This window comes from Ictalurus furcatus, chromosome 15 (genome assembly GCF_023375685.1).
Source record: "Ictalurus furcatus strain D&B chromosome 15, Billie_1.0, whole genome shotgun sequence".
Taxonomy (NCBI): domain Eukaryota; kingdom Metazoa; phylum Chordata; class Actinopteri; order Siluriformes; family Ictaluridae; genus Ictalurus; species Ictalurus furcatus.
The window spans coordinates 5,955,001-5,971,834 of record NC_071269.1 but is presented as its reverse complement, the minus strand read 5'-3'; the positions used below and the strand labels follow the sequence as shown (position 1 = coordinate 5,971,834).

General features: G+C 37.0%; 2 protein-coding genes across 4 annotated transcripts in view; both read left to right on the top strand.

The window, feature by feature from the left end:
- ghrhrl (growth hormone releasing hormone receptor, like) overlaps window positions 1–4,532 on the top strand; it is a 38,839-nt gene extending 34,307 nt beyond the window's left edge. The window contains exons 12-13 of the mRNA XM_053643350.1: window positions 1,466–1,507; window positions 2,352–4,532. Coding sequence (XP_053499325.1) covers window positions 1,466–1,507; window positions 2,352–2,453 — 144 coding nt within the window. The 3' untranslated portion in view covers window positions 2,454–4,532. The remainder of the gene's footprint in view (window positions 1–1,465; window positions 1,508–2,351) is intronic.
- Window positions 4,533–5,465: 933 nt separating this feature from the next.
- gpsm2l (G protein signaling modulator 2, like) overlaps window positions 5,466–16,834 on the top strand; it is a 24,685-nt gene continuing 13,316 nt past the window's right edge. For 2 of the 3 annotated variants that reach the window (XM_053643331.1, XM_053643330.1), the window contains exon 1: window positions 9,226–9,316. In XM_053643331.1, the coding sequence (XP_053499306.1) occupies window positions 9,267–9,316 (50 nt within the window). In that variant the 5' untranslated portion in view covers window positions 9,226–9,266. Of the gene's footprint in view, window positions 5,795–9,225; window positions 9,317–16,834 lie in introns of those variants that run through there. The other variant, XM_053643332.1, reaches the window with a different exon arrangement.

Sequence of the window (16,834 nt, the reverse complement as noted above, 5' to 3'; positions counted from 1 at the left end):
TCCAACCTGCAAAATGCTCTGCTTTTCTGAGAAATATTTCAAAATGAGCAGGTAATTCCTACAACCAAGACAGCCTGTGGCCACATGCAGTGGCTTTAACCCATTAAGGGCATATGTTTAAACAGAACATGCATTATTTTGCATTCGTATCATTATTTTGTCCACTTTTTTAATGCCATTATACTTGACGTATAATTGTCCACTTTCGTGGTAAATTTTAGTTTCAGCTTGACCGAGAGGCTCCTCGAGATCTGAATACACCATTATCATTGAGAACAATTAGTACATGCGAAAATCTCATTTGCATATTGTTTCCGTCCTCTACTACATGGATGTAACATTATTCACAGAACTGATCAGATTTAACACACATAAACCTCTTTACTTTGGGTCTTAGTAAATCAAGACCTCAAAGTTGAAAAAGAAAAAAACTAACTTTGTGTATCGTATGAAACAGGGACATGTGATCAAATATTCGTCGAGCTGTATCTTCAATAAGCTTCAGTAAATAAACGGTTTACTGACAGCCATCTTACTACTTCGAAATCAATAAATCACACAGTCTCATCTGCCCCAGTCCTTTCTCTCATGACGGGAGATTCATATTCTGAATTACTTTAGTCACTCATAATCATATGTATATATGTGTGTGTGTGTAAAATATATATATATATATATATATATATATATATATATATATTACTCATCATCATCATCATATTAACCAAGAGTTGCTTTGGCTCTGAATTTACAACTCCAGCTAAATTAAAAAAATAAAATAAAATAAAAAGAAAACACTTTGGGTCTTGTTTCTGGACCGAAAGACTCTCAAGAGTGGCGTGTTGTACTTTTTGTCAGGTTGTTGTTACATTTAATGTTGTGAATTAGCAGTCCTATTCTGTGCCATTATAGAAAATTACTCTGACCAATCAGATTTGAGAACTCAACAGCACTGTGGTATAAAAAAAAAAGCAAAAATTAACAATGATTATAATCTCTAAAAAAGGCTTTCCCAGGGTTTAACATTTATTTATTTTCCAACTATTCTGTACTTTTAGATACACACCTGGAGATTTTTGTGTACATAAAAAGGCATATTCTTGAGTAATGGTATACTTTTTACAGCGTACTTATTTCCCAGCAATGGTAATTTCAGGTAATTACATAATTGCATAAATGGAAGGAACTTAAGGAGCATAATTATACAAAATAGATGCACATTTTCTACTTTATCATTTCCAAAATAGGTTTATGCTGAAAGGGTAAAGCTTTGCAGATGGCTGTGGAGAGCAGATTATTTCATTTAACATTTACTATTTTTGTTGCTGTAGTGTAGTGCAAATGCAAATTTGAGGTTATAGGGAAACGTTTAGAAAACTCAAAGTCAAAAGACAACTTTATTTTAAAGTTTTGATTAATAATGAATGTGCACAAGCTTTTACTTTTCCCTATTTCTTTATTTAAGGGCCTCATGGTGGCAATCCTGTACTGTTTCCTCAACCAAGAGGTGAGTAGTTCTCAGCGCGATGTGTCATTTCCATTAAATCACTACAATACTGCACAAGTACGTTGGAGTGCAAAAGTCTGTACCCCTGCCCATTGGTTTTAAATGAATCAAATGGTATCAGTTCAGTTTATATAGGTGACTCCTTGCAGTGATGAAAAATTAAAGAGAACTATTTTTGTCACAAGGATTTACCAATTCAAAATACAGACCTACAGAAGTGATACAGAGATGGATCCTGCTCAAAGGATATAAAACAGTTATATATTGGTTGGGGTTATAAATGCAAAAGGTTAGAAAAGTTATTAGAAAATAGTTCAGAAAAAGAAAAATATCACATTTATAAAGGGAGGTCCTAATCTGAAATGATTTTAATTATTTGATTTCTTCATCTTTTAAGTTGTCCTAAGGGTGTGCAAACGTGTGTTCCTCTGTAGGATGCCTACAGAGCCAATACGATTTTTGTGAGCCAATAGGATGTTCTCAACATATCCGTATGGCTTTCCTTCTGGTTTTCCAGTTTCCTCCCATCCTACCAAAAATATGCTAGTTGGTGGATTGACTACACTAAATTGCCCCTAGTATAAGAAGGTGTGTCTGGTGTCCTGTGATGATCTGGTGTTCCATCCAGCATGTATTCTCATCTCACTCCTAGTGTTCCTGGCATACTGTGGACTGCGTATCCATCGTGACCCTGACCAAGATAAAGTGCTTACTAAATATGAATGAATGAATGATTTGTGCGCTTCCAGTATATCAATAACAGCAGTGAAAGGCATTATAAAACAAAATTTTTACTGACATTTTTACTGAGTACTGAGAGTGGTCTTCCGTGTGTGTGTTTCAGGTCCAGAAGGAGGTGCGACTGATGTGGATGCGCTGGCAGGAGAGCAGTTACGGAGTCGTTATTGCCGGAGCCAAAGGCAGTCAGATGGATACGCCGTTCTGATTCTGTGTCTATGTTCAACGCACAAGAGACTCTGGGGTTTATTTTTTCCCCTCTTTATCTGCTTTTTTTTTGCCCACAGCAAGGCAGCAAGACTGTGATGGTAGGCTCCTGTTGTCAAATAATCGTTTTGCTGTAGTGGGACTCGCTTTTAATTCAGGAGCTGTGAAGCTGTGACGCAAAGCGACTGCAGCAGAAGTCAAAAGTAAAGAAACACACGTGACCTTGCCTTGTTAAAAACAATGCCTGACCATTTCTGAAAACCGTGAATAGCTCTTCTTACTTTTTAATGCAACTTATGATCACTAAGCTGGTCAGGTGTTGATAAAATACTGCTGTGGAGAGCTTTTATGTGAAATGTGATTAGAATCATGGCAATCCTCAACGTTAAGATTTCATTCTGTCCATCTATTACTCTTGACGATTTCACTGCATCTTTCTTGAGCGCTTTTCCTTTTTTAAATGAGTTATATGTTGTTTTTTGTTGTTGTTGCCTTTGATGTAAAACACAATTCTAGTGAAAACATTAACAAGCTTTAATTTTTCCACTCCAACTTCCCCCAAACACTTTGTTGAAACTTTCGTTTCCTTTTTGAGTTGGGATTTAAGAATAAGACACAGAGCTTTGCAGCTCACTTCTGGCTGGGGGTGGAGTTCATTTCTGGGCTGGAAATTTTTTTAACAGAAGCCTGAAATGAACTAGATGGACAGAACTACTGTAGAGTAATATTGCACGTCTCAGTTTTTCTAATATATCATTGACGTTATAAGACTAATTCTAGATTTCGAAACACGTTTAAAAAGTGACAAATGGCACCTTTAATTATTGCACTCTAGCACAAATTAGCACACATATGTACGTTCTGTGCATATAAACTGAATCGTTCTTTAATCAACCCTTTAACGGAGCACTTGCAGTAAAAGGCAAAGCTGATTCACTCCACAGGTTACTAAAAATGTAGACTAGGATTTGGCATTTAAAGTTTGTGAGTGCGAGTGTGTTGTTCATTTTCTTTAAAGGACACTACAGGACAGTACAAGTGTTCTTAGCGCACAGTAATAAGCCCAAAATGTTACCGGCCCACATGGAATTCTCCTGAGCGGCCCCAAAACACAGCAGCATTGTCCTGATGCTCCAAACATATCCTTTGAAAATGTGTAAGATCACTTCTTTGATTTAAAAGTGAGTGAGTTTAGAAATTCTGAGGCAGAAAGCAGGCAATTATTCAATATTTGATCATGGAATCTGCTACGGTATGATTTGATGTAGTATCCTCCTGTCAATATGTGAGCAACTTCATTCAGAATCTGAGGTATGCCTAAAGTTATACATAAATAACATTGCGAGCATATTTACAGATCTGTTTTTCTGTTTGTTTGTGATAATAATTTGTTTAGAATCGATTTTATTATCCAGTCTTTAGGGGGGAAAATTAAATTAAGAAAAAATGTCTGTTGGCATATTGTACACTGATTTTCTGGGTTATTGCCCACCTTTATCCTTCATTCTCTCCACTCTTTCATGTATTAAACATATTTATACAGAGTAATGAACAAAATCGTACGTTCTTTATCTTTCTTTGTCTTCTTTCATGTGTTTATAGTTTTGGTATATATTTATTATTGATGTTTACTGCCTGATGAACACATCAACTGAGGTGTAAAAAAAGAAAGAAAAGAGAGAAACAAAGTATATAAAACATTTTTATAATAACTTTAATTGCTGTGTACATACCATTCTTTTCATTATGTGGCCCTTGAGTCTGATTGTATTTTTAAAACAATTTTTAATTATTTGTATATGAGAATAATGTATTTCATGCATGATAATCAAATGATGAATTAAATCATTTGATTAAATAAATTAAAATAAGCTTAAAATACACTTTAAAATAAACGGAACAAAATGTAAACGCTTAAAATTTCAGATTCACGTGTCAATCACGCAGCGCCCTCTAGTGGGGCATTAATGTCACAGAAAACCAAGTGGAGTTTGTTTAGAAAAATAAATTTAAAAAATAAAAAATTATATTTTCTTTTCAGTAAGCCATTAAAAACGTTGCATTCCTTCTGACTGGCTGTGTTATCAGCTGCTCAGTAAGTAATGCTCTTATCGGACAGTAATCAATGATGCAGTGGCGTTATCAGGTTCCCACCCCAAAGTGGATTATTTTCCTATAACAGCACATCTTGAACAGTTTTATTCCTCTTATAACACAGCAATTTGTAAATAATTAATTATTTTTAAAATATTAATGAAATTCTGGTCAGGTTTTAACCATTTATAGTTGCATTTAATGTTGTGGAACCTCCATAAGACATGTTCCTGTTAAACAGGAATTCTCACTATCCTCTTTTTTTCCCTCTCTCTCTCTTAAAGTTAGTAAGATGAAAAAAAAAAAACATTTTTTAAACTCATCTGTCATATGTCTGAAGACTTTCCTGTGATGGAAAACTTACAAGTATTGACACAGGAGACACTGGAAAAATGTAAAATTTTCTTTGTTAAATAGCAATACAAGTTTAAAATCTTTATTATTCATGTTAGATTATGTGATTACATTTAGTTGATCACATTTGTCTGAACGACTACATTTGGTTGATCACATTTGGTTGATCGACTACATTTGGTTGATCACATTTGTCTGAACGACTACATTTGGTTGATCACATTTGTCTGAATGACTACATTTAGTTGATCGACTACATTTGGTTGATCACAGTGGCTGCATCTTGTTCATCACATCTGGCACATTATCTACATTGGGAAATGATGTTCCTGTAATTATAGGTATGAATTATGTTGATTCTTCTCAGAAGTTTTTCTTCGTTTGGGTTTATAACCATTAACTTTCCAACATGTCACCAAACAAAAGACAGATTTGATCAATATAACATTCAAGCTTAAAACTTATGTTAAAAACATACTTTTCCTGTAGGCTCCATTACATTTACATTACATTTCAGTCATCACAGAACAAAAGGAAACTGGTATGTCCTTTTGGCCACAGTCTGATACCTTCCTATTGTGAGTGTACTATTTTAACACACTATTTAGTGCAGGAGGGAGGTTCTGGACACAGCCCCAGGTCTGTGAGCTGGAGGGGAAAATGCTAGCTTTGTTTTGCGCCCTACGAAGGGGAGTGGCCCGAAATAAACTCTCTGGCTCCTATCGTCTACTCGAGGTTTTTTTTTTTTTTTAAACTCCAAGGCGAAGTATGGAGAAAACTTTTCGAGAAAACATGGCGGAGAAGTGAAGACTTGTTTGAACAAGCTGTGGGTTTTGTTTCGGAGTTGTAGGACATGTTACCGGTTTGCCGACTCGTCGCTCGCGCATTTTAAAGGTAAACTAAAACATCTCGTGCGTTTTATTTGAATCTTAACCGTCGGAATGAATACACGGCACGCGAGGCAAACCGACCTCTCGCGCGCGCCTTAAACTCTTTTACACAAGTTGAATTTCGTTATTTACGATAATTTATTACAAATTTGTTTATAGTTTTATATTGTGTACATGTAAATTCCTCAGAACAGTTTGGAGAACACATCTGGCCAGCGCTGCTTAACTCTCCAGGCTTCATGTTGTAGTTTACTTCAGTTCAGTGTTTTCCCCAATTCTGCTTATTTTTGCTTTTTCTCTCTCCCAAATGAGAGGCCATTTCCACCATTTCTGGTGTGAAAATAAGCATTATAGTGATAAAGTAAGGAAAACAGATATGTAGTGTTCTTTAGAGTTTCAGTTAAAACATAATCTAACATGCCTGAATCAGGTGTGGTGACTAATATGTGCTCATATTCAGTTTCCCTATTACTCATTACTATTACAGTATGATCATGATATTGTATTAAAGGATGATTTTTGGTGAAAAATCAGATTCACATAATTTCATCCTTATCCAAAATGTATAGAACCTGCCAAGAGATGTTTTGGCGTATAAAGTTGGCTTCTTGTTACCAAAAAAACCCAAAAAATTTATACAAGAATGTAACTAAAATTTAACGTAGGTCTGTCTCACCCAACCTTTGTTTCGTAAATACTTAAAAAGCTGTAAGAGATGATCCCGGTAAAGCCAAATTCTGAGAGACTGTATGACAACGGGTTGTCCATGTCAGATTCTTCAACGAAGATTCTTTTATGATAGACCTGTGATGAATGAAACTATGTCCCGCTTACATCATCTATCTTCGTGAGAACAAAATGGCGTTGGATAAACAGAAATGTCTTCAAAGTGAGCTTAATGTAGTAAGGATATTTTTCTGACCGCTTTCATGGTTTTCTTATGTTTTGCCATCACCTCTGGCATATTTGTAGCCATCCCATGAGTTGTGCGTCCGTCATCCTGTACCACCTTCCTATTGGTGGCTTTCTAACAAGCTTCATCGCAGCATTCGCACTGGGATTTTAATTAAAACAATTTTGTACACTTCCAGAAGTTTGTCGTTGGTCACAATGATGCTAAATTGGCTCACAACCAAATAATTACATTTTCAGAAAATTATACAGTGTGTACCCAGCTGTAGTCTTCATATATTTGGTTCAAACAACATCTTTAAGCTCCGTGAACTAATTATTCAGGAATAGGTTTTGTAAAATAGCAGGGATAGTCTGGGACAGACCTAGACAATGTTGGCTTGACATTCCAGAAGAACTGGATGTGGTTTGAGACCAGGGTGTTGGTATGTATTATTGGAAAAGTGGTTGGCTGTAATAGACTTTGAATACTTCTTAGCTTATTATTAACCTTTTACGTTTTGTTCACCTGCACCAAAAATTTTTGATTACATTACCCAATGTCTTGAGTACATTTCAGCTAAGGCGAAAATTGTGTGATTTGTTTCTGCTGCACCGTGTCTTCATAAAGATCACATCATACATTATGACTTGTAGTACAATAGAGAAAATGGGAAAACATATTTTACTGGACTGTCATACTTCTACACATCTGAGGAACCTGTATTATTCAGCTGATACTTTTGAAAAGGTTTTTAATATGGTTGCTGTGATAGTCGGTGTTCCCGGTGTTGCACAGTTTTCGGCCGCACACCAATTACATCACTTGCCCACGTGGCACCCTCCCCACTGTCGTTTGCCTTTTTATAGTAATAAAAATCATTTAGTTCCGTTAGGGAACGGACGCTACAAAACTGAACACGGCTGCTCAATTCAGCATGAGCCGAATGAGTCAGAGTCGCAGCACAGATCAGATTTCATTTATCATGTGACGAGAGTGAGGCGAGCTGACTGACAAGACGATGGCGGAAGATTTGGTTTCCAAAGTTCTATGTTTTTTAAGCGAGTTAGTCATTGTATTGTTTTGTTGTGTTTTTCATTAAGAATAATACTGAACCCACCATTCAAGCAATTGCTGCCCCCGAATTGCTGCTAAATAAAAAAAACACACACGGGAATTCATAAGTAATTTAAAATCAGGATGTGATACCGGTGTTGTCGCATGTCGATTGACCAGTGGGAAATTTCCTCACCGTCACATCCCTAGTATTTAATCAAGTGAATCCAAATTTAGTTAAAAAATTTATAGGAAAAATGAATCGTAAACACCTTATTTAACTCTAATTTAAATAACTAAACCTGGCTCCCACCATGAATATAGCCATAGAAGCTGGCACGGCGAAAAAAGTGGGATGATGTCTATCTAGGTAACTAGCTAATGCTAGCTAGGAAGTTATACAGCTTGCCAGGTCATGTTTAATTACAAAGCCAAATATAGAAATGGGAAACCATAAGCAAAAAAAAAAAATTAAAAAATGATTCAAAAGAGTCAAAATGTGAAGTACGATGCAGACCGCTAACTTTTGATTCTTCAGAAAGACCAGTTCTTTGAAGAAAGAAAGGTTCCATATACAGTATCACCCTAGAGTCCTTTAGTCTGGCCCACTGGCAAGAACCGCAGAGGAACCATTTTTCCTGCATTACAAAGCAACGTGCTATTCATTCATTACTCCATCACTACGTCAGGAATACATCATTTCCCTGAGCTTCAGAGTTGCTAGATTTGCATGGCAAAACGAGGACAAAAACGAACCTCAATGAATTTAAAAAAAAAATCATGATAATTATTTAAATATTATAAATATATTATGTTTGCTAAGTTTTTACCATAGGTAAAAAAAACCTTATCACTTGTTAATTCAGTACATTGTAATTTTTGTGAATATATATAACGTCACAATACTTGAAGGTATATTTAAGAAAATCACTTCAGAGTTTTACCATGAAATTAACCTGACCAGAGTTTTTTTTTGTTTTTTTGTTAAAAAAAAATGCGATAATATCTCAGAAAAATGCGTTGTGATGCAAATTATCATGATATCGATATTACCTTGTCATGTTGCCCAGCCCTGAACCACAGCCCACATACTTAAATAATACACTACACCTTTACAGTTTGCATGAAAAAAAGCTCCAACTTGGTTTGCAAATCACTGACATAAAGAATGTAATGTATGCAAATCTTTCAACCGCCAACCTCTTAAAAAAAAAAAAAAAAACTTCACCAAAAAACAACAGTCCAAAACTAACAAACAAAAACAAGGTTAAATTGCAGACATGGCAACCTTAATAATCCTGGATTTCAACTAAGATGAGCAATTTATTCCTGGGTTAAATATTGGCCACTGACGTGTGTGTGTGTTTCTCTTTCTCTTTCACACACGCTCGTCTCATGTTTCCATGGTGTTTCTTCTTCTCAGTTCCAGTCTGTTGCTCGGGCTTGGTCAGACTCGCTTTTCTTCTGATGTCTGTTTCTTTTCGTTTATCTCTCATTCAAAAAGTTTGAGTCTTTATTATGTCTCTGAATGGACAGCAGGATGAAAGATGAGGAGCAAACGTTTTACGTCCGTTCCAGGTAGGAATTTCGATATAATAGTTGAAGGCGAGTCTTTGTAATGGGAGAAGTGGTTGATGTGGCTGTGTTTTTCTTCTTCTTCTTCTTTTCTTTTGGAACTTGTTCTGTTTTTCTATTTTGAAAAAAGGCTTTGATGGTTTTCTGGCCTGATTTGTTTTAATGTACAAAAGAGACAAGTCCTTTTTGTGTGTGTGTGTGTGTTTTCGATCTATTTATGGCCTTTTTGCTTGTTTCTGAATAACTATACTCAACTGTAGTACACTCTTAGAAGAAAAGGTTCTAGCACCCTTATAGGTTCTCCACTTAGTCACTTTAGGAAACCCTCAAAGTTTCTGTGTAGAACTACAACATGGTAGGACCACTTTAGACAGCTAAACGTTAATCATCCAGAGAACTCTTAAGGAAAGAATGTAGTTATGTACCAATAATCGATTGTGATAAGTGAAGAAAAACACACTTAAGGGTGTGGCTCAAAATTACTGAAGTATTATTTTCTTATGAAAGAACATCCCAAAGTGTTTTATTTCTCTCACACCACAGCAAATTGCCAGCAATACATGTGTTTTTTCATTAATTAAAGAATGCCTTGTGTATTTCTTATCCATTTATAGTTACAGTAAATGGTTTGGAACCTTCATGAAACAAGTTGGTTCCTTTTATCACGTAGGTAGTAACACCTTTAAACAATCGTTCCTTCACCAATCTCTCTCTCTTTAACGTTCTTGAAGTTAATAAGATTTTTTAAAAATTGTCATGTTACAGATAAACCTTGAAACGTAAAAAAATTAACAAACCAACAAAAACTTCTCTGTCTGGTGATGGAAAACGTACAGCTTTAATTCTGACAGTTACAAAGTGCTAACACAGGAGACTCCTAAAACTGTTGAATAAACATCTCCTCAAAGAAAAGGTCACCACATGAATAAGAACAAAATGCACACTACTTCTAAACGTATTAAAAACTCAGCAGTCAGGTTTCGACTAGATGCACACACCCAGGGTTGGAAATGCAGTCCATTTCTGTTTTGAGAGAATTAGAGCTGCTCCAGCCACATCTGTTCGTAGGGCTCCACCGCTAAATATTTCATGACTGTATTTAAATTTTAATGGTGTGGATCTTTTGTCTCTGCCGTTGCTGCTGGTGCTGTAATTCCCTGTGAGAGACAGTCAATTTAGTGAATATTATCATAAAGAATATGATTGATTTTTAGTTCGTGCTTATTTCCGGACTTTTCAGTCTTCCACGTTTTAGCCGAGAAGACTTCAACGCCACCCAAAAAGTTAGTTAAGAAGCTTTTCTTTTCATGTCCTGCTCTCAACGATAAGCAAAAAACGAGAGCCTTTAGAAGCCGTAGATGCTCACGTCACCGTGTTTCACCGCTGACACAACTGGTTTTGTATCTTTGTTTCATCACTTGGAACACTTCCTAGATCTCATCTCTTTTCTTACATGTTTGAATCTTCTCAATAAGTCTTTTTGTTTCTATAGAACATTTATAAACAGCGTTTCTGTAAAGTCATGAATAAATTCAAACTCCAATCAAACGAAATAATGAAGAAGAAAGGAATAGATTAAGTAAACCAATAAAAGACAGTCACAGGACAAGATAAAGCAGATGACTGGATGCTATAAACCTTTACAGCATAAACTTTAACAATACACTTAACAAAACTCCTGAGAGAATGAATACTTTTCTACAAATTCGACGTGAAAATACGTTTTTTCATGGTGTAGAAAAGGCCTGACTGTCTTTTAAGCAATTAATAGCAACTAATTAATCTTCAAGACTGTCAGTGAAATGAAAAGTCAAAAATCTAAAAACTGTATTAAAAATATTTTACATTCTATGTTACTTTAACACTGTATAGCATTATTCTCGAATTCTATGTATTGTGGGGGGTAAAAATAGTCTTTTACAGTTTTTTTCCTCATATCCTTTAGATTTCTGATCTGTTCAGTAGTTCTTGCTAACAAACTGGCAGCAAAACAGCAGTATTGCATTGAAAAGTATCACGTTTGATACTTCTTTTATTTAGCGTCTATGAAAATGCATTGTTTTAAACTGCAAAAAGGAACAAAAAAATTTTTAACTAAAATGATTAAAAGAAATGGTCATGTTCAGTAATAAATTACGATATGAAAAAAAAATAGAATAAAAATGATAACAGAACAGTCCCAGATGAAGGAAATTCAGGGTGGTAACAGGAACGTTGCTAAAACAGCACATCACATTCGCACATTCAAATCTGGATGTACATTAAATTTGTAAATGTATTTTTTGTAATACTTATGGATGTGGAAAGTGAAGCTAGAACATGAGCTTCTTCCTCTGCTCTGTAACTGGGCGTCGCTCTGCTCTCGGCACTGAGGTCACTTTGGGCAAAGCGCTGGAATTACCGCAGTCAAGTGGATTTGCTCAGCTTGGCCTCAGATAGCTGGCTAGTGCCCCGATGAAGTCGTCTTCTCCATGACACGGTCATCAGCGCTGCTTCACTGCGGCCAGGGATAAAACGAAACCCCTCCGGCTTACGGCATTTGGAGTTAATTTGCAGGGGATGGTGTACCATTAAATGGTTGGATAAATATCCATGTTGCTGATAAAACTGATTCTGCTCTTAAATTGGCTGAGAAATTATAATAAATAATTGAATTTACCCATTGGCACCTCGTCCAGGGTGTCCCCCGCCTTGTGCCCCGAGTTCCCTGGGATAGGCTCCAGGTTCCCCCACGACCCTGTGTAAAGCGGTACAGAAAATGGATGGAATTGTATTTACTAAAAATAAATATGAATATCAGTTTAGCCATTATTGTACAGTGCTATTAGAAATAAAATGGTAATAATGTGCTTTACCTTTCTCCAGATTCTCCAGAAATTTCTATGACACGTGTGTATCATGATGTATAGGTTTCCCAGTAATACACTCGTGGTGCCTTTTTTTTTGTTTTTTTTTGTTGGTTTTTTTTTTTAAAACCAACTGCATGATACTTTATGTAATGTCTACAAAATAAGCATTTTAACATCAAATCAGCTGCTTCCACTCATTTTTCTAAACATATTTATTTTAAAAATCAACATCAATATTTCAGTATATCAGTATATTGCAACATGATTTCTCACAATGTCAATGTTAAATCAGCAGTAAAACAGAACTTCATGGCAATTTATAGTCAAAAATTCATAGTACTGTCTTCTCTCAGTCTTTCCTCATGTTTGCAGCTGCCAAATAAAAAACACCTTATAACGTTGGCAAACTCTTAATACAATCTCACGATCTTGCCGTGTGTCCTGACTCGAGCTTAGAAACCGAGCTTGGATAGGTTTTTTTTTGGTTATTTTTCCCTCATACGAATTTTCATCAAGCGGTTATGATGTGGGATGTTTGTTCCAGGTCGGAAGCTCATAATTACAGTTCTGATGGTGACATAATGCCCCAGTGTGGGTTATTACAGGAGACGGGACTTTGAGGCTTACAGGAGAATCCTGTTTTTAGTCAGGTTTAGGGGATGACAAAGTTTAACATGACATCATGTTACTTTTATAGGGCTTTTCTTAAAGACTTTAAGTCTTCTTCTCCCACACATCTACAAAAAGAAACGGTTAGAGCATTACGAGGACTTGAATGAATAAATAATGCTGCTTTCGACTTAACTTGGAAGTCATCTCCGAGCTACATATTGTGGAGGAAAAACATGGACACCTCGATGTTCGTATTTTGTTAGTAAGAAGCTAGCTAGCTGACTGTGATGAGTGATGTGTATTTACATCCTCAAAAACTGTATAGTCAGCATTATAGCTTTAACAATCGAATAGCGATCTGAAGCAAACAGTAGTATATGCAGCATAACTTATTTAAAAGTAAAGAAGTGCAGCTTTGTTCAGTGTTGACGCTGTGGGCAGCCATTTTGATTTGACTTCTCTTGACTTCACCTACTTTCGGAGTAGGAATTCCATGATGAGGGATTGTTTTCTTCGGGGTTTTTTTACCCAGGTTTCAAGTTACTAGTTTTAATTTTAGCACGCAGCATATTATAAGTTGTTTGATGAGGTGAGGGCTGTGCCGTCCTCCTACTGGTGGATTTTAGACAAGAATTATAGCAGTGCGCTCTTTCTCTCTGTCTCTCTCTCTCTCTCTCTCTCTCTCTCTGTCTCTCTCTGAGATCAAAAATTTCATTACGAATTTCGCATATTACGTGCTCCAAGGCGGCTGATCTCAACAAACTACAGAAATAATTATTTTAACAATATGCGATATCTGTGTAGAACACCAAACTCTGCCTGAAAATTGTAAAGTGCGCGCCTGTACGGAACATAATGCAACGCACGTCTTGATACGTGATCATAGATCTGATACATAAACACCTCTTTCAAAACAGCCGGCATTTCAATGCAATATGATGTCATACAGTGTGATTTGGTATTTAAATGTATGCGAAAAAGGGAAGTAGAAGGCTACACCTTCTTCACCAGGACTCCATGGCATCGCTTCATTGAGGTACGGCGAAGCATGGAAGGTTTCTAAATAGATTTGATTCAATGCTGCTGGGTTGATGCACTGATTTGGCTTGATTAATATTTACACCTCAAACTGTCCGTGATCTCAAAACTGGACTACTGCAACTCACTACTCTCGGGCCTCCCGGCCAGCTCTGTCAAACCACTTCAAATGATTCAGAACGCTGCAACATGCCTCGTCTTCAACCAGCCCAAGAGAACCAATGTCACACCCCTCTTCATTTCCCTCCACTGGCTTCCTGTAGCTGCCCGCATCAAATTCAAAGCCTTGATGCTCACCTACAAGACCTTGTCTGGAACAGCACCCTCCTACATCAACTCTCTCCTGAAGGCTTACGTTCCCTCACGCAATCTGCGATCGATTAGCGACTGACACGTAGTAGTACCTACTCAGTGTGGCTCAAGGTCCCTTTCAAGAACATTCAAACTAACTGTTCCTCAGTGGTGGAATGAACTTCCAACCTCAATCCGGACCGCAGAATCTCTCACCATCTTCAAAAAACAACTAAAGACCCACCTCTTCCGTGAACACTTAACCAACACATAAAAATAATTAATTAATTAAAAAATTGCACTTACACCTCTACTCTGTGCACTTTGCTTTTTTTGGAACTCAATTAATGGATCTTGTATGGTAGCACTACTTGTATTGTTCTCTGCTTGATATATCGCTTTGCTTGTATTTCCTCATTTGTAAGTCGCTTTGGATAAAAGCGTCCGCTAAACGAATAAATATAAATGTAATGTAAATGATCTCAAGAGCCTTCCTAGTTATAACAAATAGTTATAATCTATAAGAGCGCTGGACGGTGATCAAACCTGACAGGCGGCAGCAGGTGTGGATTGAAGTACACACGCTCTTCCTGTACTACCCTTACTACTTAAGCCAAGCTTAACGTTACCTGAAGTTACCCGACACTCGGCGTCAACAGCACACGTCGTAGCTTGACGTCTCCTGTTTCAAGCAGTTAACGTTTAGCTGGGAGTCTCTCAGTAGGGGATCTGACCTGTGGAACTAAGGAAGGAGTCGATCTGTCCCATAATGGGTATCAACTCTAAAAGGCTGAGGCACTGGATCTCCAGCCACGTCTTACGGAGAGCTGTCTGGCACATTGAGTGTTCCAAAGGAGAGAGCGTGGCCGCAAAGCTGGAGATGTCGCCGTTCAGGGAATGTCTAAGGCGTCACAGAAGGAATAAGAAGAAGAGGTAGGAGATGGTTGAGATGATGAGAAGGATCGTTACAATAAAATGTGGTCTGGGTTCGTCATGGATTAAAATGTCTTTGGCGGGGGGGGGGGGTTTGCCAAGACCTTAAATGACCTCTGGTTGTAGATTTTATTTAGAGAGAGAGTGGAATGTGTAACCGCATTACTATGTAGGAAGAAATAGTGCAGGCTGCTGTAAATGTATATGCAGGTGAGAAATTAAAGAGGGAAAAAACCAACATATAATGTGTTAGTAAGGTGTTTGGCCACTACAAGACGGCAGAACATCTTGGTATCTGTTCTGCAATTCATGACATGTTATAACTGGTGAAATTTTGTGGAAAACTCTGCGTTAATTTGGAAAAAATGCAAGCTCCTTGGAATGTTGTGTATTTTGTTTGTTTCTGCGTTCATTTCTGCAGTCAAAAAACATTGGAGGGCCTGAAACATACTTTTGGATTGATTTGCCGGGGGAGAACAAGCGGATGCAACACATTCCAGGAAAATAAATAAATGCCCCCACAGCTCCAACAGAGCCGCAATTTTTTTTTTCCTCCTTTAATCCAAATTTCATTCATGAACCAGGAAATATTGCAAATTATCTTCGTGCCATATTTGAACTAATAACGATCCAGCACCAGATAACATCTGCTCAAAGGTGGTGTCTTCACTGACGATTTGAAATTGTGCATAGAATAGATGGACTACAGACACTAATCATAAACCTACAGTATGTGTATGTGTAAGTGGTGGTTCTTGCGGTAACGGTTCTCTGTAGTTCGAGTTTAAGTGAGAAAGAAATCAAATCTTTGGTGCATCTTGATTCTGTCTTTAAAACGTTGATATTGCGTTGATGTATGGATCTCCAAATACAGTGGTTCAAACACGGTGGCAAGAAGGTCATCATTAAAAATGAATTTTATTGTTGTCCAGAACACTCGACCATTTGGTTGGTGAAATGTAAACTACGCTGTGGTGAAGACCGCCATCACCAAGTAAAAGACCATGACTAGCTGAGATCCAATGAAAACCGTGTCAAGACCAAATGAAAGCGAGAACGAATGAGAACAGAAGGAATTACTTCTTGTCAAACTTTGTGCATGCAAAAAGAAAAGACTAACACCGAAGTTATTTGTATAAACTCTCAGTCAGTACCAAAACCATATTTAGCGAGACCAATGCCCAAGTCTGAGACAAGTCCAAGTACAAATGCCAGTAACCAGTTCAGGCCTCTCCACCCTGTGCTCTTGAGAGCAGCTATTTTGGATCTTCTGAATTAACAAGACAAAAAGTACTGGACAAAAGGAATGCCATATGTATGCCTTTTATCACAAAACAACATTGTTTCAATGCACAATATTTATGGCCCTGCATCATTATTGAACCCTGCTGGAGCCAAAGTACAGCATTGTACTTTATGCTTTAACAAATAGTCGCATAGTTAAAAAAAAAAAAAAAAAAATCATAATGTATAGCCGTGGGTCTGGTGAAGCATAGCTGGGGGGGTTCTTGTTTTTGTTGTCCCCCCCCCCCCCCCATTTATTTAGATGTTAAGTTTTTCATTTAGAAATCACAACCCAGTGTTAGCAAAGATATGATATTTATTACTGGGTCCTAGCAGTTATTATCCTGTTTGACTGGTCACTTGGAATAATTTTATGAACGGTAGTTATTGGATAGGATTTTTTTATAGGATGTTTAAAGATTCCCACCCCTAATGTTTGAGGTATGGGAACCCTCCCAGAAATTCTGACATTGTCTCATATAACTTAACGCTTTGACTTAACCTACGAGCTGAG